The 25,923-nt window shown below is 62.0% G+C and overlaps 2 protein-coding genes across 8 annotated transcripts; both read left to right on the forward strand.

Moving 5' to 3' along the window:
* Window positions 1-7,995: 7,995 nt before the first annotated feature.
* On the forward strand, window positions 7,996-9,763 carry PSMG3 (proteasome assembly chaperone 3). 3 transcript variants are annotated; one of them, XM_047714647.1, is made up of 3 exons: window positions 7,996-8,347; window positions 8,463-8,699; window positions 9,250-9,763. In XM_047714647.1, the coding sequence occupies exons 2-3, from the start codon at window positions 8,484-8,486 to the stop codon at window positions 9,400-9,402; spliced, it is 369 nt and encodes a 122-aa protein (XP_047570603.1). In that variant the 5' UTR covers window positions 7,996-8,347; window positions 8,463-8,483; the 3' UTR covers window positions 9,403-9,763. The 3 variants fall into 3 exon arrangements, with proteins under 3 accessions (XP_047570603.1, XP_047570605.1, XP_047570602.1); XM_047714649.1 differs by having other exon boundaries at window positions 7,996-8,195; XM_047714646.1 differs by having other exon boundaries at window positions 7,996-8,699.
* Window positions 9,764-12,837: 3,074 nt separating this feature from the next.
* On the forward strand, window positions 12,838-24,082 carry TMEM184A (transmembrane protein 184A). Of its 5 annotated transcripts, none has more exons than XM_047714639.1 (10): window positions 12,838-13,094; window positions 17,800-18,045; window positions 19,373-19,465; window positions 19,791-19,956; window positions 20,252-20,342; window positions 20,449-20,524; window positions 20,611-20,702; window positions 21,767-21,936; window positions 22,460-22,657; window positions 23,264-24,082. In XM_047714639.1, the coding sequence occupies exons 2-10, from the start codon at window positions 17,800-17,802 to the stop codon at window positions 23,497-23,499; spliced, it is 1,368 nt and encodes a 455-aa protein (XP_047570595.1). In that variant the 5' UTR covers window positions 12,838-13,094; the 3' UTR covers window positions 23,500-24,082. The 5 variants fall into 5 exon arrangements, with proteins under 5 accessions (XP_047570595.1, XP_047570596.1, XP_047570597.1 ...); XM_047714640.1 differs by lacking the exon at window positions 12,838-13,094 and adding an exon at window positions 16,953-17,126; XM_047714641.1 differs by lacking the exon at window positions 12,838-13,094 and adding an exon at window positions 17,200-17,319.
* Window positions 24,083-25,923: the final 1,841 nt, after the last annotated feature.

The raw sequence follows: 25,923 nt of genomic DNA on the forward strand, positions 1-25,923 counted from the left end.
CAACACCTTCAAGGTCTTTGTGGTTAGGTGACCGTGCCGCTGGGGGGAAGGAGACACCCAGATACGACAGAGGTGGACAGAGATGGGGACAGAAGGGAGCGAGAAGTTGAGACCTGAAGGACAGAGGAAGTGAGATGGGCTCCTCGGGGATCTGCCCCCCAGAGAAGAGGCAGGCTGGAGGAACCGGGGGTGGGAAGCGCCGGGGGAAGCAGAAGCCCCTCTTCCCCACGGGGAGTGAGGACCACAGGACAGACACCAGGGTCCCTCCACCCACACAGGGCTCTGCAGGCCACAAGCGTTCTGTGGCCTCTGCTGCCGCCCAGAGGTGTTCGCTGGTAACACAGGCTCTCTCCACCCAGCCTTCCCCTGGAGTGCGGGCCGCAGCCCTCCTGCACCTCCTTCTGGGCCAAGACCCAGCCCAAACCGCCTGGGTTCTCCATAGGACTGTGGGCACGTCCTCGGGGCACAAGGCTCCTGGGCCAGGGAGGTCATGAGCATGCTTCCTGCCCCATGTCCTTTCCTGACTATGAGAACAAAATACAACAGGGTCCACGTGTGCCGATGGAAATGGGAAATGCCAGCACATCTCCACCCGCTGCCCCACCCCACCCAGGACCAGCTCCTGACAGTGTCACAACCGGCCTTTCCCACCAGGCCGCAGACCCTGTGTGCCCAGGGCCACCCCACTGCGGCCTCCCTCAGGCGCCTTCCTCCTCCTTTCAGCCCCGATCCTCCAGTGCCGTTTCAGTGCCGACCTCTCTGCCGGGACCTGCAGCCACCCGCTCACCACCTGCCTTCTCTGGGCAGCCCAGAGCCCTCGCGCCAGCTCCCACTGCAAATGCTCAGCAAATGCTCAGTGGGAGCCTGAGAAACCGCTCTCTCCTGGACAGATGGACGACTGCAGCCCCTTCAGGGCATCAGGCAGGGCGGGCCCCAGCGGCGGCAGGAATCAGACCCGTGTGCCCCAAGGGGCTGTGGGTGACGCAGTCCGGGCAGGGCCCTGCTGGCGCCGGTAGCAGGCCACGTTCTCCATGTGGGACCCGAGGCAGGGTGAGACCTCCCGTCGGTTCTGCCCGTCAGGGGCCATGTCTGTTTGCTCCCACATGGTGTTCACTCTTCCTTTCTGCACAGACCCTGAGGCTGGTTTGCGAGGTATGGTTTCACGGGTGCAGACGAACCCTGAGTCACATCAGCACAGCTACGGCCGAGGTGCAGATGGTCTCCTCTGGGGTCTGTTGTCAAAGCCATCCCTGAATCCCAACCAGCCCCGGGAACCCCCTTTCGGTTCTAATAAGTGGGCCCTCGCAGAGCCCCAGAGGCGTGGTCGGGCCTCACAGACTCTGTGCTCCGCTCCTTGCTCTCAGCACAGGCTTTGGGGCCCCCCCGTGCTGTTGCAGGAACCACTAAGTCCTTCACCTCTTGGGAATACACAGCAGCCTCCCATCACATGGATGCACTCCTCTGTGTCGGCACGCCCCTGCCAAGAGTGCGTGGGGTGCATGGGGTCTTCTGTTGGCTGTAGACCAAGGAATGGCCCCGCCGGGACACGTGGGAGGTGGTGGTCACCTCTCCAGGGAACCGCTAACCCGCTCTCCAGAGTGCCTGTGCCATCCCGAGTTCCCACCGGCCCTGCACGCAGCCGGTTCTTACTTGGTTCAGGTCCGTGTCTTGTTCCATCTGGAACCTTCCAGCAGGACTAAGTGTCTCCCTGTGTTATCAGTTCTGTATGCACAGAACTACAGGCAATTTGGACTCAAAATCCCCCCAAACACTTTGCATCCAGCCCCCCAAATGCAAATATCCCCCCCATCCCACGAGTCCCTACCCCAGCCGACCGACCACCTGGTCTCCATTCCCCTGAAAGGGAGCATACTCACTACCTCCCAGGCACGGCCCTGGCGTTTCTGGTCGGCACGTCCTCAAGCCGAGGTCTGTCCTCCTCGAGCCTCCACCTGGAGCAGTGGAGCAGTCCACAGGTGTGGAACAGGCTTCAGAGCCATGAGGCCGCCTCCCGCCTTCCCAGCCAGCTCCATCCGGTCCCTGCCAGGTCCCTTTTGCCAGAGTCTCTGGGCTGCCTCTTCCTCTGGGGCCCCGCCCCTCCCGTGCTGAGCAGCCGTTAAGACTGGATGGGAGGTTGGGGTGCCTGGGTGGCTCAATGGGTTAAAGCCTCTGCCTTCGGCTCAGGTCATGATCCCAGGGTCCTGGGATCGAGCCCCACATCAGGCTCTTTGCTCAGCAGGGAGTCTGCTTCCCCCTCTCTCTCTGTGCCTGCCTCTCTGCCCACTTGTGATCTCTTGTCTGTCAAATAAATAAATAAAATCTTTAAAAAAAAAAAAAGACTGGATGGGAGGCACCTGGGGGCCACGTGGCCCATGTGCCCATTTTACAGTTGATGGTTTGCAGCTGGAGGCCCAGGGAGGGGAAGGGAATGGTCCAAGGCCACAGGTGAGTCCACCCTGGAGGCCCGGGTTCCCTCGACCTTGTCCTCCTGGCTCCTGAGCCCCAGCCCCTCTAGCCAAGGCTTGACAGACCCCCCAAATGCAGCCCAGTCCAACAAGCATGTTTTGAGGCCCCGTGGCACTCAGCACTGGCTTCCCTCTTCTGGTTGGAAACAGAGCGGGACCCGGGCCTCCATGCAGACAGGCGAGCTTTGCGACAGGTTCCACGCCGGGGGAAATAACCACTTAAAATATTGAAAGAAAGGCTTCCCGAAATTGGGCATGGATTAAGATTTCATTTATTAAGGAGCTAAACAAATACGTGGGTGCAAGGCCATTGTCAGGATTTCTAAGGAGGCCAGAAAATCTCGCTCTGGGAACAGAACGTTATACCGGCCAAGCTTTACCGAGTTCGAGGGGATCAATGCACCGTCCAGAGTTCCCGGATCCAGGTGGGCAGGGAACCGGATCCAAAAACAAGGGTTTTTTTTTTTTATGTTTACTGTGCGGTGTTAAGTGAAAACAGTCCCACCGACATAAAACTCTGAAGCTCGGGACCGGGTAGGCCACACAGCCCTTGCCTCCCACGGCTGAGCAGAGGCTACACCCAACAGGGAACACCACCGGCCTCCGCGGGAAAATGATGTTGCTCCTTCTTACCCTGTGCTGCAGACATTCCAGAAAAGATCTTTAAATGCTCCCTGGGAAGAGGATTTATCCCCTTTCCGGATGAACCGCTCCCCAGATCCTTATAAACTGGACTCAGTTTTAATGGCATTCGTTAATTTCCCTTGGGAAAAATTTGAATTTCACAGACACCTGGTGTTTTGTTTTTATAATAAAATATACGCAATTGTCAATTGGTTGCCTTTAATCTTTTTCTTTTTTTTTTTCTGAAAACCTTGGTGGCCTGTGTTTCCCTCTGCTTGGATAAGCCTGGTTTGGAAAAAAAAATTAATTGTTCATTGTTTTTCCAGAAAACCGGGTGCTGCTGAAGGTAATTTCTGTCTTATGGAGAACCCTAATTAGAACCGCTTCTGATTCCGTGCCACTGTGTGTTCGAGGGTGTCCATGACTGTCGTGCATGGCGTCACTCCCTGCTGGGGCACAGAAAGGGCAGGCGTGGGCTGGGGTAAATGCGGGACCCCCAGGGCAGGGTGTCCCCAGCCCTGGTGGCAGCGGGGACACCACTCAGATTCGCAGACGGCCGTGAGGTGGACATGCCCATGTGCCTGCCCTTGCCACCCCTGGGGCTTCTCATGCCCACTCTGTCCTAACCCTGCCCAGGCCATCCTCCAAAACACCACCACCTTTCCCCAGGGACAGGATCAGGGCATGAGGACCTCACAGCTTTGGCCGCATCAGGGCCTGCAATTAGATGTCTCCCGAGCCATCTTGGGGGCATTAGGGGACCGGGTAGATGGGTGAACATGGCCATGCGATGATGTCAGCTCCCCACAAACACCCCCAGTGCAGAGGCCACCAGTCGCTCAAGGTCCCGTGAAGGGAAGGCAGCCGAGGTGTCCACCAGGCCCTTGCATGTGACCTCGTTTAATCCTCCCAGTTACTGAGCAACCAAGAGCTGGTCTGTCCGAAAGAGAGAAGCCCCCAGTGCCCGAGGGGCGTGCATGACCCTGGTCCACCCTGTGCTGAGTGGATGGAGCCAGCCACAAAGGCCACGTGGCTTGGGGGGGGGGGCTTGCTGGTGTTGTCCACATGGGCAAATCTGTGGAAACACAAAGCGGGTGCATGGTTTTCGGGGGGTTGGGAGGGTGGGGCGCTCAGATAGTCAGGTCCGTTATGATCTCCTTTGACGTGACTGCCGACAAGTACTTGCTGACTCTCAGGTGTGGGGGGAGCTGCTCGTACATGAACTCATTTCCCCAAGTTTCCACAGGGTGGTTGGTTCAGGGACAGGCACGTGGCCCAGGTTGGTCTAGGGAGACTGGCCTGGATGTTCCCGGGGGGTTGTAGGGAAGAAAGCGACAGCAGTTTCAGAGTTGAGAGATGGAAACAATTGTCGGAGTGTCTGGGACTTCCCGGCTATCCAGTGAGCCTGTCTGTCCTCCTTTGGAGCAAAGGTGTCTGTCCCCTCTGCCTGGAAGAACCCTAATGGAAACACCTCCCCTCATGCAGTCCTAAGTCTCTACCACCTCAAGGGGGTAAAATTCGTTTATCTGATGCCCTGTCTCGGGTCTGCATCACAGGCATGATCTCCAGCTCTCCGAATCCCCGGGTCCTCTTAGGAGACTGGCGGGGACACGTGAGAGGGGCAATCATTTCCACAAGTAACACCTCTACCTGTCACGCCGGCTCACTGCCGGTGTAGACACTGCTGTGCTACGAGCCCCTCCCTTGGGCAGACCCCCGAGCCGCAGCAGAGTCCCTCACTGGGGCAGATGGGGTTGGGGAGGGCGTGGACAGCAGAGACCCTCCCTCTGGCAGACTCAGGGACAGCAGCTCGGAGAGCCTCCTGCAGGCCTAGAGGGTGCAAGCCTGCAGGTCAAGGGTCTCGGATTCTCCGAGGCTGATTTGCTTTCAAGCCTTTCCTCACCCAGCATGTGGCAGCAAGTTGTTACCCACCTGATGATGAAAGGACAGATGATTAATAATAAAGGTAATAAATAATGCACAGATATGTAAGCAAGTATGAAAATACGTAAAGTCAGAGCTAATTCCATAAAGCTCCGGGAAATCACGGCACACACGCCACCTCACTCACTCCTTCCAGGCCGGCACACTCCATTTCTGAGCCAAGAAGCTGAGGCCCGTGGGGAAAGTTGCCCAAAGGCACCGTTAGTAACGGCCGAGGGGGTAGATTCCGGAAACTTCCAAGGCTGACGTCTTAGGCACATGAGCCCACGGAGGGAAACAGAGTCATCACAACACAAAGCATTTCCCAAATGCATTGATCGTTTACAAGACCGGGCTCCCTTGAAATGCCCCTCCGTCTCCCCCACCCCATGCACAGGCACAGAGCTACAAGTTCTGGAAAGCACGCTGTGAGGCTGTGGGCGAGCGGCGCATCGGGAAAGATGCGAGATTTCAGAAAGCTGGTGAAGGTCGATACTGGGGAATGTGGCGGCAAGTGTGGGAGGGCCTGGCAGTGCCAGACAGGCAGGCAGCGGGGCCGGCTGGTGAGAGGACAGCATTCCAAGGGCAGACGTGCATATCACAAGATTAGGAGAGGCCCTGGGGTAAATGGATGGTGCCCTTGGACCACCCTCTTCCCTACACAGCTGGGAACGCTGCTGTCGGAGGATTTGTTGGGAAAATTATGACCCTGCCAAACTAACGCTTGGTTCTTTGGTGGCGCAAATTAATAGAGGATGGCATTCATAACCTAGAATTCCTTGAATACAAGACCATTTCAAGATATTTTCTTTGGTCGCCACTTTTTAAGATAAATTCTCGAACTCTTCTGCCCCACCGGTGACACTATCACTACTTAGCTCTCATTTTAAGTGAACTCACTTAAGGGAATTCGCCTCCCCCTGGAGAACGGCCAACTGCAGGCAATGAGCTGGGCCCCGTTACTCTAAGTGCCCAAGTCCTGCCCACACATCCACTCCGGCTGCCAGGAAGCCCCTCCGAGACTTCCCACCTTCTTTCCTTCATATGCAGCCTCTCCCCCAGATCTCTCCCCCAGATCTAGACCAACAAACAGGCGACAGACACTGACATAACTGCTTAAGTGTCATCAAGACACCCGCCGCTCTGCTCTTGCCCATCTTTTATGGTGAGAACTTTATGTCAGAGGTAGGCTTGGGGGGGGCGGGGGGCAGGTGTCACACTTGTGTCTATTTGCATAGAGAATGCATGAATAGGTGAACAGCAGTAAACTCGCCTTTGGAATGTTTCCAACCAAGGAGCAAGGAATTGGCCATTTGCTTTGAGGTGTGTGTGGGTGGATGTGGGTTTAAATTTAGCCCCAACAAAAACACTCTCCAGAGAAATTGATACCCTTCCTCCTTTTTGAGTACTGGCACCTGGAAAGTCATAATCTTTCCCTCTGTGAGCCTGCTGCAAGAAAGCTCACAAGTGGGTTCCTTTTGATTTTTATTTCTATTTTGATAATGTTTTGTATACATGCCTTTTATTTTAAGCCACCAGAAATCGTTTTGGAAGGCACATGCTTCATTGGACTTGACACGGGTTGTCTAAGGAGTCATTAAATCACTAGAAAAGGGAGCAAAGATTAGGGATGCCAAGGCTTCCTACAGGGCTCAGTGGGGTGGGCAGACCAGGTGGAGGGGAACCACACCCCCGCAGGGGCTGTCAGGAAACTGGAGGGCAAGGCCTCTGAGTGTGGGGTGCTGAAGGGCTGTCACTCACAGGGCCTGCAGGCTCAAGCTATCCCAGTATCAGTGCAAGACTCCCCCACCCTGACAACACACTGCCAGCGTGGAGAGAAGATGAGCCCTCACGGGCTGTCAGAGGTGGGGGTGGACCAGACATCCTCCTGTCACAAGGGCCACCCTGGTCCCTTCTCCCCCTACCTGGGCACCTGGGAGCAGAGCCCTCAGACCAGAAACCCAGGGCAAGCAACTGAAGCCCGGATCCAGCCCTTACCAGCTTTAGGACCCGAGGCAAGCTTTCCCAACCTGAACAGCTTGTCTACAGGACACTTTGCACAATGCCTGTCACCCACCGCAACCTGAGGAATCTGATGGATGGGAGCTGGAAGGGTGGCTCAGATGGAGCCCCAGGGCTGGGGCCCACGGGAGAGTGGGATGAAGGGCTCGCGCGCGCGCGCGCGCGCGCGCACACACACACACGCAGAGCTGGGTGCCCCGGGGGAGCGGGGCGGAAGGCTTGCCCTGCAGACTACCCCGGGGGAGTGGGGAAGGCTCGCCTCCGCCCTGCAGCTCGCCCCGGGAGGACTGGGGGCCCCGGGAGAGTGGGATGGAGGGCTCGCCCCCCACCACGGGCCGCCCTCCCCCTGCAGACCGCCCCCACCCCTGCAGACTACCCCGTGAGACTGGGGAGGGCTCGCCTCCGCCCCGCAGCTCGCCCCAGGAGGGCTGGGGTCGCCGGGAGTGGGACAGAGGGCTCGCCCCCCAAACAGGCCGCCCCCGCCCCGGAGTCCTCGGCCCCGGCCTAGCCGTGGGGCCACCGCGCCGTCCCCGCATGGGTCAGCAGGACGCCCCGTGCCCTGGCTCCGGGATGGGACTTCCGCCGGACACACCCAGGTCCCTGTGCACGCTCTCCGTGGGGCGACCTACGCACTACTCCGCTCCCACAGCCCCAGGGTCGCCATGTAGGGTAGCAAACCCACAGCTAGGCAGCCCCCCCGACCACCGAGGACACCCCGGGGGAGCAACCAGAGGCCGGGCGGCCGAGACTCGCAGGTGGAGGATGCAGCCCCTCGCCCAGAACGGCCGACCCCTCTCAGCAGCGTGGAACCGCGCCGCTCAGGAGCCAGAGGCCCCGCCGGGACCGGAAACCCCCAGGCGCACTTCCGGTGGAGGGGGCCGCAGGGTCGGTGGGCGGGGCCCCTGCGGGGGCGGGCCCGCGTCGCCCATCGGACGTCACTTCCGGGCGCGGCGCGGTGAGCGCGGGCAGCATGGCGGGTGGGATGGGTAGCGAGGGCGCCCCGCGGGGCTCCCGGCCTCCCGCCGCCCTCTGCGCGTAGCCTTCGCGGGGGGTGCCTCCCTGTCCTGCGGGGGCGGTCGTCTTCCCAAGCGGAAGGGGAAGCTCAGAGGGCGGCGGGGGCGCGGCCACCTGCTGGAGCCCGGGCTTGTGCACCTGCGGCGGGTGGGCGTGGAGCCTGGTTCGGGGACAGAGACTGGCGAGTGCCCCGACGGCCCGTCTTCTCGGTGCAGCCCGCACGTCTGCACACGCGCGCCCTGGAGCGGCTTCTGAGGGCTCCCCGTGAAGGCGGCGGGCACGCGCGGGCGCCTGCTCGGGTGGGCGTGCTCGTGCCTCTGTGCGAATACCAGGCAGTGCTAATGCTGGAGCATGAGCACCTCCGACACGGTTTGAGTGACCTTTTTTCCTCTCTTTGCTTGGTAAACGTTAAAGTGCCACTGAAAAGACCCATCCATGGAAGGCAAACCCTTGCTGACTTCCAAACAGAAGACGGAAGTGGTGTGTGGGGTCCCCACGCAGGTGGTCTGCACATCCTTCAGCAGTCATATCCTGGTGGTGGTGACCCAGTTCGGGAAGATGGGTACCCTGGTCTCCCTGGAGCCCAGCACCGTGGCTGGTGACATCAGCAAGCCCGTGCTCACCACCAAAGTCCTTCTTGGGCAGGACGAGGTAAAGTGGTGGAAAGGGGTCCCCACCCTGGAGGGAAAACTGCTTGTGTGGCTGCGGGTTGTGAGTAGGGGCTGGAGGCCACAGGCTCCACATTGTTTTCTGAGGCCTATGCAGCTGCGAGGGCACCTGCCTGCCCTTGGTGCATGCTTTCCCCAGCGTATCAGTGTTTTACCTAGCAGAGCGGCGGTACTAATTTTGTAAGATTTGGCTCTCTCGTGCGACCTTGGAGCCGCTGAGATTTGACAGACCCCACACCAGCCCTGTAGAATACTTTCCATGATTCCTTCTGGATGACAGCCTGCCGGAAGAGACCAAGGAATCAGAAGGCACCAAGGAAATGAGTGTAATGGTGCCTCTCTAGCGTTTTGTTTAGGACTGGAGTGTTCTGGAGTCGGTTGAACGCTAAACCAGTGTTGGATTGAACTTACATGGAGGGGGTTGATTATTGGGGGTGCAGGAAGTCAGGAGGGTTCCTGGGGGACACTGTGAAGGCACTAAGGGAAAACAGATTTGTCACAATTAAAATGGTTTTTCTCCTTTCCTTTACCAGCCTCTCATCCACGTCTTTGCAAAGAACCTGGTGACGTTTGTGTCTCAGGAGGCTGGAAACAGAGCAGTCCTCCTGGCCCTGGCCGTGAAGGACAGGAGTGTGGAGGGGCTGAAGGCCTTGAAGGAGGTGATCCAGTCCTGCCAGGTGTGGTGACCCTGGAGCCAGCAGCTGCGCCTGCTACTCAGCAAGCCGAGGGGACACGCGGATACTCTCTCGATATGGAAACACTCCCTCGGTTAGGCAGGAGGAGCAGCTCTGGCTTAGCTCTAGAAGCCAGAGGAAATATGCACGTCCCAGGCAGACCCGTACTTTGGGCGCTAACATACCCGCGGATGGAGGAAAGCTGAGGATTGTGTCTTGGGGGGTTGTGAATGGTTTTTACTAGGGTCCAAACAGCTGCATGTATTCAAGACTGAGAGATGAGTCATTAGGTTGGAGTCCTGGCTCTCCGTGTGCAGTATCTGTCGCTGAATGAAATTTTTTTTATTCACAATAAATGCCTATCCCCAAATAACTCACCAGCCTTCCTGGCAATACTGAGAACTAGCGTCCCACTGAGAACTAGAGTCCCAGGCTCGGTTCAACACACTATGCGGAGGTGGGAGGAGACCTTGTTTGGCAAGGTTCACATGCTCTACACACTTCTTTTGCTCCTCCTTCTCTGACTTCTCTGGACAGCTATGAACTTCCATTCCGCAAACATCTCTTACTGTCCTGCTGCATGACAGGTCCAGTGAGGTGCTGGCTTCAGGATGGCGTTTGCCCCTGCAGACAGCAGCTCGGTCCCTCTGGGCTGGTCCTCATCCCCCACTAGCCACAGTGGCGCATTGCTGTCCATGTTCCGTGTGACTGTGAGCCCACCGCACAGGATTGGAGACCAGAGAGGATGCGGGCTCAGGGTCTGGAAGCTGGGGTCCCAGTGTAAAGAGCGGCACCCAGCTAGCTTGGTCAGTGGAGTGTGCAACTCGATCTCGGGGCTGTGCGTTCCGGCCCCATGGTGGACATAGAGATGACCTAAAAATAAAATCTTAAAAGAGATCTTTGTACAGAAAACACCTTGGGTGGCGTCCATGTCCTCATAAGATCAGAAGGGGATGTTTTTAATTTGGTTTCCCTCAGAATCAACAGCTTCTGAGACCCTGAAGTTCTTGACTTTAGAAACTCCTCTCCAAGAGGCGATGGAAAGGACTGGTTCAACCTGCCAGTCTGGTCTAGAGGCAAGCATGAGTTTGCTGAAGATGAGACAGAGGGAAAGTTTTCAAGGGTTCATTCTGTCAGCAGACAGTGCAATGTCACCATCAGCCCCACCACCAGCCCTGTCCCACTGGGAGCACAGACTGGCTGACGGTGACCACAGCAGTCACCCATGGGAATCCTGCCAACTTCCCAGAGTAGGTGCCGATGCTTGAGCAGGGAAGGTCCCTTGTGCTGCTGCTGCTGCTGCTGCTGCTGCAGGGAGCCTGGGTGACCAGGGGAAACAGGCAAGCCCGTCCCTGAGAGACACAGGGCTCCTTTGTGGCCAGCTCTGCCCCACCTCCCGACCTCTCGGGCAGGCTGCATCCAGCCTGGCCGCTCCCACCCCACCTGTGTCCACACTGCCACTCCCCCGGTTAGATTCTGGCCCCCAATGCCATTTGGTGGATCCCTCGGCAGGACTGGGACCAGGGCCAGGTCTAAGGACACAGGAACCGACTGAAGAAGGGAGGAGACGTCCACACACATGTGGACCCCCAAGGCCTGGGGTGTCCCAATGGGTGAGGAGGACCCCCCCTGCCCCCCAGCAGAAGCAAAGGCCTGGTGTCCTCAGATTAATACTTCAAAGCAATAGTTATGCAGTGCTCATCTAAAAATTATGTGTTTGTGCTGTGGGACCACGACTCCTCCCATCGCACAAGCAGGGAACCCGAGGCACAGAGAGGGTCCCAGTATGAGTCTGGGTTCAGAGTTGCAGCTTTCGGTGTTCTGGTTTGGTCCCTAAATTCGTCTCTATGGGACTAGCACACCTGCCTATCACAGTGACCAGGCTCAGGGTACAGCCTTTGTCGCATGTACGCTAACAGTCCTCACTCCGACCCGGGAACCTTACTCCTCTCATCATCCATGTGTTCCAGAGACGGAAATGGAGGCAGCATCACCGAGCTGCCCCGGCCGAGCCTGGACTTGACCCCGGGGCACAGGACCTCTCACTGCTGCCAGTTGGCAGCCTGACCATGTGAAGGAGTGACACTCCCACCCCTGGCTGCCACCCTGAAGGAGAGGCAGTTGGGCGGTGACATGGACACCGCCTGGCAGGGGGTGGTGGACCCGGCATGGAACTGAGAGTGGGGCCCCCAGGACTTTGTCCGCGCCGCACCCTTACAGCTGCCGGAAGCTGTCTGGTGGCTGGTGGAAATCACAGCCCGGCACTACATGCTCCTGTCCCTGAGGCCTGCACGCTCCTTGGCCTTATAAATGCAGGCATGGGACGGGGTGGGAAGGTGCAGGGCCCTCGGCTTCGGCCGCCACTATTTAGGAGGAGCCATCGGTGAAGCCGCAGCTCCCACAGGCGGTGGCTGGCGCCATGCAGATTTATTCTTGTACATGGCGCTTAACCAGTGATCAGACTGTCATCACACCTTCCAGCGATCCGTAGGCCCACGGAAGTAAAAGACGGGGGGCTCATCTGCAGCCCCCCCAGCTCTGACTACCAGGGGCTCCTCCATCAAGGTCATGCCCTTGGACCTCCAGTGCCACCTGCCCTATGCAGTTCTCCGCCAAGCTGCGCACAGTGGCCCCCCCAGACCCCATCCCTTGCACGCCCTTCCTTCTTCTTAGTGGATGTAGGGATGTGGCTCAGAGCCAAGGGCGAGCAAGAGAACCCAGGGAGGCCGGCCACTGTAGGCAATCTCTCCGAGCGGCTTCTCCAGGGCTTTGCAGCCCCCGAGCCTCCCAAACCAGTTACGACAAGGAGCCAGTGGACTAAGACAGCCACGTGCAGGACCGCTGAGCCTCTGAGCATCTCAGTGCCTCGGAGTGATACTGGCAGTCAGGAGGGGGCACGCAGTGAACGACTAGGATGCCCAGGGCATGTGTGCAGTCAGAGGGCCCTGAGTGACCAGAGATGGACTGCAGGGAGGTGCTCACCCCCTGCAGCTTCATGGTCTGAACCCGAAGTGGACAGATGGGTCTACAGGGCGGCGGGGAGGGAGGAGGTGGGCTCAGTGGGAAGTGAGGCCCCACTGATTCCGAGAGATCGTGACGAGATGGTGGAAACCCCTCTCCTGCGGGAGCAGCTGGCCACGGGCCATCCTCTCAGTGGCTCCGCGTCTCTTGGGGAGGCCACTCGGAGCCCCTGTGTGGGGTGCTCGAGCCAGGAGCTGTCCCTCTGTGAAGGCAGGCAACCCCCCGTCTACCCCTCACTGCACCGGGGCAGGGGTGGATCGGACCACCACCCACACGGATGGAGAGATGCGGCCACTCAAGGCCACACCCGGACGTCAGAGACTCTGAGGCTGGCTTGTACCCCGCTCCAGACAGTGCACGACTGGAGGGATGGGAGGGAGGCCCAGGGTGTGGGCAGGGCACAGCAGAGGGTGTGGCCAGGGCTGCACCCCGCCTGGCAGGGCCGGCCTGGTGAGGTGGGCGGTGGCAAGGAGGTGTTTTCTGGGACCAGGGAAAGGCCGTCACCCCCCGCCCCCCAGGAGCAGCAGTGCCTTGGACCAGCCCAGGCTGCTGTGAGGAGGAGCAACGGAGGTCTAGAGGCTGCACATCGGGGCTGGACCCCCACCCCCACCCCCTGGGGCCTGGAGCCCTGAGCAGAGCAGCCCGAGGGGCCTGACCAGACAGCTGACCGAGCCACCAGAGAGGTGAGCACAGGCGCGCATGTGTGTGCAAGTGTGCACACCCACAGGAGGGGTGGGGTCCAGGCCGGGGTCCCATTCACTCTAGTGGGGCAGGGATTCCTGGAGAAAAAATCTTGCACTGTGAAATTCTGTGAGTCCAGGCCTCTCTGCCCCACCCCCTTTCCACCCAAGATGACAGGGCCCTGCCAGGCCCTGGGATACCACCTGGTAACCAAAAAGGGTTTCAGGGCTGCACCCCTGCCCCAGCCCCACATGGAGGGCTGCCCCTGCGGACACACCCAGGGCTGGCAACTGGCTCTGGGACAGCAGGCAGGTATAGGCAGGCTCCAGGGACACAGCTCCTCTCTGGGGACGGAGGCCTGGGGGAGGGAGGTGGCCCAGGGGAGGGACACAGGCTAGGAATGGGCAGCACAGAAGGGACAGAAAGCCCCAGGAGGGAGTGAGGTCCCCGAGATCCCACAGTGGGGTCCCCCCTGGGCTAACCGGCCTAGAGGCCGAGAGAAGCCCTGGGACAGTGATCTGGCCAGCAGGATGCAGGTTGACTGAGACGGCTAGTGCCGCAGAGTGGTCCTGGGCCTCAGTGACCTTGACTGCAGAGCAGTGCTGGGCCACACTGACCCGGACCTACCTTTAAGCAAGGGACGGATGCTGACCTGCTGCAAGTGGGGTTCCAGGTGCAGGGGACACTGAGGAAGGTCACAGACACTGTGAGGGCCACGTCAGATTCCTAGCCCGGTGTGTCTGAACCAGGGCCCTGCTCCTGCAGCTCTGGGGCCCAGGACCCGGCTTGCCCACCACACAAGGAATCCCAGAACTGGAGCTGGAGGGACCCACGGTCCCCGCTGCGGGCCCAGAGGAGGGGAGAAGGGGCTTGGGTTCCCCGGGATGTAGGTTCCTTCCATGGCCTGCAGAGGCCCTGGGGCCCCACCGCTGCTCCCCACTTCTCCCAGCTCCCACCTGAGTGGCTTAAAGAACTGAGCACCCAAGGCCCTCGGTTGACAGTGGCCCCGGGCCAGTCACCCCCAGGCCCTTGGCCACAGTGGCTATTGGTTAAGTCAAGGGCCGTTGCAGGTGCCGGGACCAAAGTTCCCCAGATGACAGCAGGAGGGCACCCCTGGAGAGCCAAAGGACCCCGGGGGTCTGGCCTTGGGAAGCGTAGTGTCCTGATGCCCCCACTGTCCTCCCCCAACTTGTCTCTGCCTGCCCGGGGTGGGGGGGTGGCACGCTGGACTGGGCCAGTGGCAGGAAAGGAGCCACAGGCTCCCAGAGATGTCCCCAGATGGAAGGCTGGCTGAGAAGGGGTCCCCTGTGGCAGGGTGTGTCTGGAAGGAGCTCTAGGGCCAGCAGAAAGGCCAAGGAGCCATGGGCATTGGGTCACCAGTAGTGAAAGGCAGGCATGGGGATGAGGAGACAGGTCTGACAGTGGCCACAGTGTCTCAGCCACCCACGCCCCAGCTACAACCTGCTCAGAGCCTCGTCACCTGGTCACCACAAACAGGGGTCAGAGGCCCCAGCTCCCCGGACCCGGGCAGGCAGGTCTGTCCTGTGCTGGGCTTGGTCAGCGTCCAGCCCCAGGCAGGGAAATCAGGCCGGGCCGGCCCAGCCACCTCTGCTGAGTGCACATGGGCCATGACACTGGCTGCTGGAGGCAGGGCCAAATTCGGGCAGGTCAGCTCTCCTGCACCTACCGCCCAGTGACCCCGGTGCTGGAGCCCAGCACTCTGTGGGGCAGAATCTGGCTCCTTCCCCTCCCCATCTCCCACGCCTCCCTGACCTGGGCTCTCGCTGCTCTCCATGTCACACCCGGGCAGCCCTGGGATGGCCAGGCTGCTCAGGTCTTTCCCAGAGCTCAGAGCAAGGCAAAGGGGTGTCCCAGGCCCACAGTGATGGCAGGGACCCACCTGCTGTACCCCACGGTGCAGTGGGAGAACCCCAGACTCATCTGTACAGACGGAAAGAAGAGGCCCAGAGAGGTGAAGGGCTCTGCTGAGGTGACTGCCGAGAACGTGGGCAAAGCATGGCACAGAGGGCTAAGGCTGCCCCTGGAGCAACAGGTCAGGACCCAGAGAAAGGGGTTGGGGGCAGAAGGCCCCCATTTAGCAGAGGCCCGGGATTCTACAATACCTACATGGCCTGGTGCCAACGGGAGGGCCCCTGAGCAAAGCCATGCCCGGGAGTGCGCAGTGTCCTGGAGTAGGGAGGCTTCAGAGCCAGGGATCCCTGGAGGCCTTCCTGGAGGCAACGGCTGAACAAGGCTTCAGAGTAAGGCAGCTACGGGAACAACCCAGAAGTGACACTGGGCCTGGCCTCCACCATGAGAGCAGGGATGGCCCTGGGTGGCAGGGGCTTCCCAGGATCAGGGACCCCTGGCCCCCCTTGCTGCTGGCAGGCGGGCCTGACCCCCGTGTACAACCTGCAGGTCAGAATCCACTGCCCTCCCCCACAGTGTTTTCTGGCTCTGAAGAAAAGGCCGAGCTCCAGAAGCACCTCCGTCTTGTCCAGGGTCCAGGCTTCAAGCCTCCCCAGGGCCAGGGCCCCTCAGCGCTCTCCCAAAGGCCTGGCCCCACTGGGTCCAGCAAGGAATCCCTTCTGACCTGAGTGCTTCCTGCTGCAGGCTCGGTTCCCCAGTAGCAGCCTGGGAAGGCCCTAGGCCTCACTTCCCCACCTGTGGCATGGGGGGTGGGGTGTCCCTGGGCCCCTGCCAGCCCATCCATGTCTCCATAACTAAGTGTACACCCTTCAGGGTCCCCAAGCCATTGTCACCAGGGGCCGTGAAGGGTGCTGCCTCCACACGTGCTGACCCACGCTCCTGGTACCCAGGGCAGGTGGTGGGATTCGGGCGCACGGGAAACTTACTCTGGCTGGATGCGGTGTAGACCACACCAGTCGCCCCAGCCAGAGCTGGTGGGAGCCACAGCCAGAGGGCCGGCTGCACACTGGTCCTGGCACAGGATTCTGGAAGCTCCCACGGAGGGAGTGCTGGCAGCGAGCGCAAAGCCAACAGGTGGACAGGAACTCTGGGTGGGATATAAGGGGGGGGGGAACAGTATTGAACGGTGACATCTGAATCAGTAGGACAAGGAGACAGCTGGAAGAGAAGTCAGTAAGGAAGTTTCCAGGCAGTGCTCAGAGGAGGCCTGCTGGGGTCTCCTGGGGGGCAGGGGGCTGGTGGGGGTGGAGGGGTGAGGAGCGGCCTCATGGAGGGGCGAGGAGTGGGCTCATGTGTCCAGGGGTTGGGCCTGCAGCCTCCCACACACCTGTGCACACCGGTGTGGATGAGCCTCTCTGAGCGAAAAGGGATCAGTCATTCCAACAGTTCAGCCCTTGACCCATGGCCCAGGGCCACAGGGAGAGTCAGGTGGCCACAAAGGACGTGAACGTGTGGCACCATCAAGGGCACAGAGCAGACCCTCCGTCCTGGTGGCCCCCCGCATCGGCAGCGGGGGCGGTGGCGTGAATGCGCAGAGCACACCCCTACCCGCTGGACCCTCCAGAGACAGAGTTGGGGGAGCCTCTTTGCAAAGAAGCCACTGGCATCCGGCTGAACACAGGGACCTGCCTGTCCCCCTCTCCCGACCCCACAATCCCAGCAATGTTTCCTGTGCACCTCGTGCAGACTGGGCAAGATTCTCACAACAGAAAGTCACCTGTGTTTAGGCAAACACCAGCCCAGCCTCCCAACCCCTCCTGCCTGCTTGGGGCCCAGGCAGAGGCCACGTGGCTGCCCGTCTGCCACTGGCAGGTGAGGGCACCTGGCGGCCCGAAGCTTCCTGGGAGCCAGCTGCTGCTGAGCAAAGATAGAATGTCAGCAGCAGCGGGAGGGGACAAGCCTCTGCTCCTCCCCCTCCAACCGGGTCCCTCCCTGCAGGCGGCAGCCCTGGCAGGCCCCCTCCCCAAGCCTGGTACAGACTCCAGAGAGCAGCCCTGCCCCACCCCCAGTGGGGCTGCCCTGGGCCACGTGGCCATGCAAATGACCAGCCAGGCTTCCCTGGAGGCCGGGCCTCCCAGGGCCGGCCAGAGCTTCCTGCCTGAGAGGTAGGCACTGGGCCCCTACCTGCCGTGGGCTGGAGGCCGGGGGAGAGGCCGGGTCAGCCTCTGGCATGGGAGGAGCAAGGTGTCCGGTGCCCCGGCTGGCTGGCCAGTGACCAGAGAGCCGGCATCCGGAGCGAGCGAGCAGGCCTGGGGAGCTGAAGGGCCCTGAAACACAGCCGGGCACCCGGACAGCCGGGCAGGGCCGGGGAGCTGGTGGCTGCTGGGCTGCACCCCTGTCGGCAGTGGCGGGCAGCACCAGTCCGGCCTTCTCTCCGACTGCCCTCCCCTCCGGGCAGGCAGGGCAGCCGGGCTCTCTCACATTCCCAGACATCTCGGGCCCCCAAACGTGGGCTCCCACAAGTCTGAGCAGCAGAGACGGGGACCACCCGATGCCACAGTCTGCTCCCCGATTCTGCGCCCAGGCGGCTGAGTCCCACCTGGGAAGGAGAGCCCAAGTCAGGGGAGTAGGCACAATGGTCAGGCTCGAACCACACAGAAGGGATGGGGAGGGACGCCCAGGCAGCCCCGGCCTGTCAGTGGCCTGTGCGTGGCTGCCAGGAGGAGCTCCTCCCGCCCTGCCCCCAACCCCCTCCTCCCTGGGCCGGCACTGGGGCTGCCAACTGCCTGGGTGCACCTTTGTCCTCACTCCTCCCCGTGTCCTCCCTCACCTCTGCAGATGACTAATGCCTCAGGGCTCCTGGGAACAGCCCGCGGCCCCCTGGTGTCAGCAACCTGGCCACAGCCCAGCCCCCCTCCCGCCATGCCCACCGTGCCCTCCGTGTCCTCCGTGCCTGGCGGGCCACAGATGGACCCCATGGGGAACAGCTCCCAGGGCGCCTCCCGCCTCTTCCTCACCACTGCGTTGGCCCATGGCGTCTCAGGGGTCTTCGTGTGGACTGCCCTGGTGCTCACCTGCCACCAGGTAGGCCCTCCGTTCCGCACCTCTCTTGGGACCCTGCTGGCCATGGGACATGGCCCTGGTTGACCGTGCTGGGATCCGGGGCAGCCACCAGAGGCCTGGCTGCAGGGAGGGCCCTCAGGGGTGGCAACAGGCCAGGGTGCAGGGGCGGTGGGGGGAGCTTTCCCCCGAACGCAGGGTGTGGGAGCCAGGGAAGACTGGCCTTCAGGATGGGGAGGGAATGAGTGGGGGTGTGAGCTTGGGGCAGGGGCGGTCAGCGGGCCAGCGGGCAGGGAGGGGTGAGTGGACTCCTTTCTCAGTGAGAGCCGCCTCAAACAAACACATCAGAAGTAGACACAAGGGTATGAGGGGAACTGGGGGGCACAGTACAGGCAAGAGCAGTGGGGGCCAACCGGGAGGGCTGCCCGGAGGAGGCAGGATTGGCACAGAGTCTTACCAAGCTGCTCCTGGGGCTCTGGCCAGGAAGACTGAACTGGTGGGTGGTGCGTGTGCACTTGGGTGGCAAGTAAAGTCCGGGGTAGGCCGTGACTTGGGGACCAGGATTAGCAGGGGGAGGCCCCAGAGTCCTGAGTGGGGGTCTTGGATGCCCCCTCTGTGTGAGCCTAACCCCAGCACTTCTGCGTGTTTGTCTCTGACTCCTGGGCCTCCCCAGATGGGCAGACAGAGGCCCCGTGGGCTGCAGCCCCGCCCCTGCCCCCAGCCCCAGACCCTCCGAGACAGGAGGGCAGCCGTCTCCACCCTTCCAGAGCCCCCAAGGGCAGAGAAGGACTCATCCTCTGGCTTTAGGATGGGACGGTAAGGTGGGGAGAGGACGGAGAGGGCCTGCCAAGGCCGCCCCGCCAGGTAGTGCCAGCCCCAGGACAGAAACCACGTCTCCCAGGGGCTGCCCGTGCCAGGCGCTCCCACTGCCTCAGCCAGACGGCAGGGACTGATAAGGGACTGTTCCGGATGCCAGTCTGCCCCTGCCACTCACTGCATTGTGCCCTCTGAAGACTGGCGCACGCAGGGCTCCACACACAGCCTGCCCTGCCATGGCCCTCTCTCCACCTACACTCAGTGGCACCTCCTCCAGGAAGCCTTCCAGAGGTGCCATGTGCCTGGCTTCCAGGCACCTCTTCCTCTTCAAGACCTTCTCGCTGCTCTTCCACCTCCCCGTGGAAGACGTGGACAGTCAAGAAAGGTCTCCAGACAGACTATAATCAGCTGTATTTCCCACCGCCCAGGGACAGGACAGCGCCATCTTTCCTTTCGTGTTCACCCGATGTTTCCCACATGCGTGGGGTCACACCTGCTTTGTCCTCTGATGCTTCCATGCCCTATTATCGCACAGCAGGTCCCCTGTGGACAACTTGGGATGCCCCTTTCACTGGCCGTCCAAGACCCTGCCGGCCCCACCAGCATCTACCCCCGCGTCGCTGCGAGGGCCAGTCTCATACACAGACCCTTGCTTTCCCGATGTACCTGCCCCATGAGGCCAATCCCGGAAAGGGCACCAGGGGGTGAGCCCTTTGCAGACCCCCCCATGCTGAGATGCCAAACTCCGGGGCCACAGACGCTCCCTGGCCCGGAATGAACGAACACGGGAGCAAGAGCGTGAGCAAGCAGGCGTTCCCGTGGCAGAGTGTGCGGGCAGAAGGGGCCGGCCGCGCCTGGGGGAGCTCGCGCTGCTTCCCGCGCTGCTCCACACGGGGGTGGGGGGGGGCACATGCCCATCGTGCCCCAAGCCTGCCCTTGCTCTGCCTGCCTAGATCTACCTGCACCTGCGCTCCTACACGGTTCCCAACGAGCAGCGCTACATCATTCGCCTGCTCCTCATCGTGCCCGTCTACGCCTTCGACTCCTGGCTCAGCCTCCTCCTCCTGGGGGGCCACCAGCACTACATCTACTTGGACTCAGTGCGTGACTGCTATGAAGGTGAGCGCCGTCTGGCTCCGGGCTCCTGCGAGATCCAGGGAGGGCGCAGAGAGGCCTCAGCCAGCTCGGGAACCCCAGCCTCCAGGGATGGTCAGGATCGGGGGTGCCAAGGGTGGGGGCTCTGCAGTGGGGCTGGCCCAGGGCCTGGATTGAGGGGAAACGGGGGCCCTCGACGGGGTGGGGCCTCACTGCCACAGGGACTGCTGACAGCCGGGGGTCAGCAGGGATGGCGGGGAGCGGGGGGCCTCGGGGAGCCCAAGCTCACTGCTGCCCGCCCTGGCCCCCTGCCCTGCAGCCTTTGTCATCTATAGCTTCCTAAGCCTGTGCTTCCAGTACCTGGGGGGCGAGAGCGCCATCATGGCAGAGATCCGGGGAAAGCCCATCCGGTGAGCATCTCGCCCCAGAGCCCATGGGGGCCCCCCGCACCCCGGCAGCAGGGCCGGGCTGGGGACGGGCCCTTGCGGGCCCTGCTTCACGGACTTGCACACTCAGGTCCAGCTGCATCTATGGCACCTGCTGCCTGCACGGCATGTCCTACTCCATTGGCTTCCTGCGATTCTGCAAGCAGGTGAGTGGGGGTGTGGGGGGCTGGCCTGCCCTGCCCTGCCCCTCCCAGCTACACCCCCCCATCACCCCTTGCTCCCTCCTCCCCAGGCCACACTGCAGTTTTGTATCGTGAAGCCTGTCATGGCCTTGGTCACCATCGTCCTGCAGGCGTTCGGCAAATACCATGACGGGGACTTCAAGTGAGGCCAGGCTGCTGTGGGGGCTGGGAGGGGTGGGCTAGCCTGACGGGAGAAGGGTGCCGGCCCCGGGTCAGGGAGGGGGTTCAGCACGAGTCCGAGTCCTCACGTGCACTCCTGGGAGACTAGCCAGGATGAGGCCACAGCAAACAGACCCAGAGGAGTGGGCCCCTGACTACCAGGGCTAGGATCCTCGCTGCCGTGGGTTCACCCTCAATCCTGGCCTGCAGCCCGCCTACCCAAAGGAGAGCCAAGGGGGAGTTCAGGCCCTCAGGCCCAGGGAGCCACTGGCGGCGCCTCCCGGACAGCCCAGAAGGAGCCCTACGCCAGGTCCACACGTGCACACAGCAGGTGCACACGCACGCACACACACACAGCAGGTGCACACATACACACACGCTCACACGTGCACACGCACACGAGCAGGTGCACACATGCATGCTCACACACACGCTCACGAACCCATGCACACACGCTCACACATGCACACAAGCCTGCACGCGCATGCTCACACACGCACACGACAGGGCACACATGCATGCACATACGCGCATGACCCCCTCACACACGCTTACACGCACGCTCACACAAGCCCCCCCACGCACACACGCATGCACACGAGCAGGTGCACACGCTCACACACATGCTCACACGTGCACACGAGCAGGCACACACGTGGTTTCACGTGAACACACATGCTCACATGCTCAGTGTTGACATGCGCGTGTGAACACACCCACAGGTGCACGCATATCACGTATGCACTCCTACACTAGCACACGCCTGCCCGTGTGTGCACAGTGTAGAGGCCCGGTCCTTCAGTCTGCGCACAGCCGGACCGGGGAAGAGGGACAGAGGGTGGCCTTTGTAGGGAAAAGGGCTACGTCCTCACAGCTGCGTGGGGACACCCCCAGCTCCCTGGCCATTGTGCTCGGGTGCCGCCCACCCGCCTGCCTGGCCTGCAGGGAGGGTCCAGGCCTGGGTCACTGTGAGGGCCCAGGCTGGGATGGCAGGGAAGGCACAGGGCTCGGGGCCTGCCCTGACCCCGGCATCTGCTCTGGCCCCAGCATCCGCAGCGGCTACCTCTACGTCACCCTCATCTACAATCTCTCCGTCAGCCTGGCCCTCTACGCCCTGTTCCTTTTCTACTTCGCCACCAGGGAGCTCCTGCAGCCCTTCGAGCCTGTCCTCAAGTTCTTCACCATCAAGGCGGTCATCTTCCTCTCTTTCTGGCAGGGTGGGTGGGCTGTGGGGGCCCCGGTGGAGCCTAGAGCCATTCCCCATGTGCCCTCAGGCCTGGCCTCAGTTTCCCTGGCTGGAGCACAGGTCAGAACCACCACCCCCTCAGCTGGAAGCCACGGTGCAGGGAAAATCTCGAGTCCCCCGCCCAGCAGGTCTGGCCGTTGTGGGTGGAGAGGCCCAGCAGAGGCTTGGGGCTGGGATGGGGGTGCTCCCGGACCTCACCCCACAGACAGTGTGTGGGGGGGGCAGGGGTGAACCCCAACTCTGGGATCGGGAGGCCAGAGCAGACATGTGGGGAGTAGCCAGATGCCCACTGGGCCATGACCCTGGTGTGGGAGGTACCCACACCCCTGAACATCAGCCTCTCCCTCCATGGAACAGGACCACGGGGATGGGACGTCCCAGGGCCACCCAGGGGAGCCTTTGCAGGGCCGGAACCTCGTCCTCCCCCACAGACCCCACGCAGCTCCCAAGGCCTGTGCAGGGTGGGTGCCTGAGCGGCTGTAACTATCCCCCAGGGATGTTGCTGGCCATCCTGGAGAAGTGTGGAGTCATCCCTGAGGTCCAGGTCATCGACGGGAGCAAGATTGGGGCTGGCACGCTGGCCGCTGGCTACCAGAATTTCATCATCTGCATTGAGATGCTGTTTGCCTCCATTGCCCTGCGCTATGCTTTCAGCTGCCAGGTGTACGCAGAGAAGAAAGAGAACTCACCAGGTGCACTAGCCGGGTCCTCTACAAGAGTGGGTGGGCACATGGACAGTGGGCCCGGGGAGAAGCACAGACAGACAACCCCTGGGGAGAACCCCAGCCCCCTGGGGAGAACCCCAACCCCTAGAGAGCCCACATCTGCATCTGGCCCAGGCCCCAAGCTCTGAGTGAGATGGGCTGGACTGGATGTCTGGCAGTGGGGGGCTTGATACCTCCCAAGCCTGGGGGCCCCTGCCCACCACACCCAGAGACCCAGACATCCCTGAGGAATGACGCATTCGGGCAGGGATGGCCTGCCCTGCTCCAGCTGCCTGGCGTTACCACAAGCATAAAGGGCTCACTCCGGGCTGGGGAGAAGGCAGGAGCCAGCCAAGGTGGTCTCTCGATGTGTCCCCTGGGGAGTCTGGGCTAGGACAAGCTGGCAGGGGGTTGAGGGGAGGAGCCAGGCTGGGGTTCGGAGGTCCCGAAGTCACCCCCTGCTGGCCAAGCCCAGGGCCTGGGCAGCCCAGAGGTTGGTGGGGAGCAGGGCCATGTCCCCAGGGCTGGGGTCTGAGTGCAACATGACAGATCTGGGCACCCCCCTGACCCCATACATGTGCCGTTTGCCCCCAGCCCCTGAGGCACCCATGCACAGCATCTCCAGCGGCCTCAAAGAGACCATGAGCCCACAGGACATTGTGCAGGACGCCGTCCATAACTTCTCGCCGACCTACCAGCACTACACCCAGCAGGCCACACACGAGGCCCCGAGCCCCAGCGCCCACCCCAGTGCAGCCAATGGCCCCGGGGGGATCCAGAAGAGTCGGAACGTGGAGAAGCGGATGCTGATCCCCGCGGAGGAGCTGTAGGAGGGCCACGGGTCACCGGACGCCTGGCTGCCACCTGTCTGCCCGGGGCCTCTGGCCAAGCACAGAGCCCCTCACCCACCAGCCCTGTTGCCAGAGGAGAAGCCCCTTCTGGGAGCCTTCCTGCCAGGAATGTGGGGCCACTGTCCAGCCTGTCTCCCACCTGCAGGCCCGTGGCTCCAGATGGGACATCGGAGTTTATCTGATGAGCTTGGGATTCGTTGGGCACCCCTGGCCGTCTGCTCAGGGGCTGCTATGAAGCGGGCGCCAGCAGGATGGACGGACTCCAGGCTGGGCCCCTGCAGGGAAGGGCGGCCTCCGGAGAGCGAGCAGCCACCCCGAGATCATGGGAGCTGTGGGTGTGGACAGGTGGGCCAGTAGGGGCCTCAGCTGGGCCTTGCCAGGCCGCCGCACAGCCCCTCCAGCCAAGGAGACTCCTGAAAGTCCCCACCCGACATGTGGATGTGGGTCTGGGAGGTGTCCGGGGCCACCTGCACAGGGACTTCGTCCTGACCAGCCCGCAGGGCACAGGCGGCTCGCAGATGAAATCACACTTATTTGTACATAAACACCTGGCTTTTCTAGAGACTCCAGCGGCCTCTGTTCCCGCAGGGTCAGCCCTGGAGGAGCCAACTGTACTGGGGTGTTCAGACAAGCCCCACGGTGCTAGGTCTGCAGTTGGGGGAAGGATCCGGGGCGCTGCTCAGAGCCCAGCGGGGCACAGAGCTCACAAGCAGACCGAAGGCCGTGCCCCGTGCCCTCGGGAGACCCGGAGCATTGCCCTTCCCTTGGGAGCTCAGCTTCCTCCTTAAGATGGACCTCCAGCCAGCCCTGCCTGCAGTGGGTCCATGAAGGCCACAGATGGACTCAGGCCCAGAGAGCGCAAGGGGCGCAGGACGGAGCTCGCAGCTTGAGCCCGCCTTCCTCCGTCCTTCTCTCTTCTGTGTGCCAGGCTGGTGCCTGGGGAGACCCCTGAGGGTGAGAAGAAATGCAGCCCGGCCCTGGCCAGAAGAGGGGCTGCCCCGCAGCCTCCCTGCTCCCTAGGCCTGCAGACCTAGCACTAAGGCCGCAGCTTCTCTGAGGGCCCCACCGGGCTGCCTGGTGAGATAAGCCAAGCCACCACCCTGCCACCCAGCTGGAGAGCACCCCCCCACACCGCCTTATCATGCCATCCGGGCTGCGGGACCACAGTGGGCCGCACTCCGGCACAGCCGGCTCAGTCAGCAGCTCTGGGAGCAACCAGGGCAGGAGGTTGTTTGGAGGACTCAGAGGGGGCCAGTGCCAGACCCCCTGTGGGCAAATGGGGGTGAGGCCCTGCAGGCCCCCGCCTGGGGAGGGTCACCCCATTAGGGCGCCAGTTGCCTAAACCATGTGCATGGGGTATGTGGGCTGGGACCCCCTTCCAGTGACCACACTCAGTGGGGGCTCCCAGTTGGAAGGCGCCTTCAGCACAGGCCCCAGCAGCCCCTTGTGCTGTGTCCACAGTGTGCTGAGGGCGGGGCCCGGACCCCAGCCTACCCTGAATCCTCACAAGCCCCGGGAAAGGGGCCCGAGGTCACACAGCCGGCAAGAGACAGACTAGCCCCAGAGAGGCAGCTCTCACACTCGTCCAGCCCCCACAGACTTCTCTGTGGGACGAGGCCTGGCTTCTCCTTCAGACACAAAGTCAGGCCGTGCCCCACCGCCCACAGGTAGATCACAGTCGCCCCCACCTCGCTGGCTTCGCCCGCTCCAGGGGGGAGTATGGGCGCTCTCGAGGAGGAGGGAGGGAGGCACGTCTTGCTATCCATGATGACAAAGTGGGCTCCCAGTTCTGGGCCCCAACGCACAGGGCCTTTCCCGGCCTCGGTGCTCTCACCTGGGAAATGGCTCCAGCAATCCACCCCAAAGGAGGCAGCCCAGAGAGACGGATGGCTGGGCCGGGAGGAGCAGCAGCCTTCCCCAACTTCCCAGGGGCCCTGACAGGGCTGGGGTCCAGGCCTGCCCTAGCTCCAGTCACCAGGACACCGTGCAGAGCTCTCGCAGGGGGAGCAGGCCTGGCCATGTGGGGGGCCACGGCGACCCCACAGGGCTGGCACACTCCACTCCCCGCCCATTTCACAGAAGGGAGCCAGCGGACTGGAAAGGGAGGGAACAGGCCCCCCAGAGGCTACCCCCCCCCCCAACCCGAGCTGCTGGCAATGACCGTGGGGCGGGAGTGGTCCCATCAGCTCAGGCAGAGGTGAGGTGGGAGGGCCAGCGGGTCTTGGAAACCCCAAGACCTGGCCTGCAAGTCTGCCCTCCTGCAGAGGCTGAGGCCAAGTGCTGACATGTCTGCCCCTCAGAGGGACGGGGGTGGGGAAGGCCCATGGGGAACGCACAGGCCCCGGGCGCCGGCTTGCAGGAGAGCCCGCTTACTTTAGGCACCCTGCTGTCTACCCCAGGCGA

Source organism: Lutra lutra, chromosome 18 (genome assembly GCF_902655055.1).
Source record: "Lutra lutra chromosome 18, mLutLut1.2, whole genome shotgun sequence".
Taxonomy (NCBI): Eukaryota; Metazoa; Chordata; class Mammalia; order Carnivora; family Mustelidae; genus Lutra; species Lutra lutra.

What these genes read in the sequence shown, in the direction of transcription:
- PSMG3 (XM_047714646.1), top strand. Translation starts at nt 8,484, where the DNA reads ATGGAAGGCAAACCCTTGCTGACTTCCAAACAGAAGACGGAAGTGGTG. An exon ending in TCCTTCTTGGGCAGGACGAG is followed by an intron (nt 8,700 to 9,249) that starts GTAAAGTGGTGG and finishes TTCCTTTACCAG; the next exon opens with CCTCTCATCCACGTCTTTGC.
- TMEM184A (XM_047714637.1), top strand. Translation starts at nt 17,513, where the DNA reads ATGCCACAGTCTGCTCCCCGATTCTGCGCCCAGGCGGCTGAGTCCCAC. An exon ending in CTTCCTCTCTTTCTGGCAGG is followed by an intron (nt 21,937 to 22,459) that starts GTGGGTGGGCTG and finishes ACTATCCCCCAG; the next exon opens with GGATGTTGCTGGCCATCCTG. An exon ending in GAAGAAAGAGAACTCACCAG is followed by an intron (nt 22,658 to 23,263) that starts GTGCACTAGCCG and finishes GTTTGCCCCCAG; the next exon opens with CCCCTGAGGCACCCATGCAC.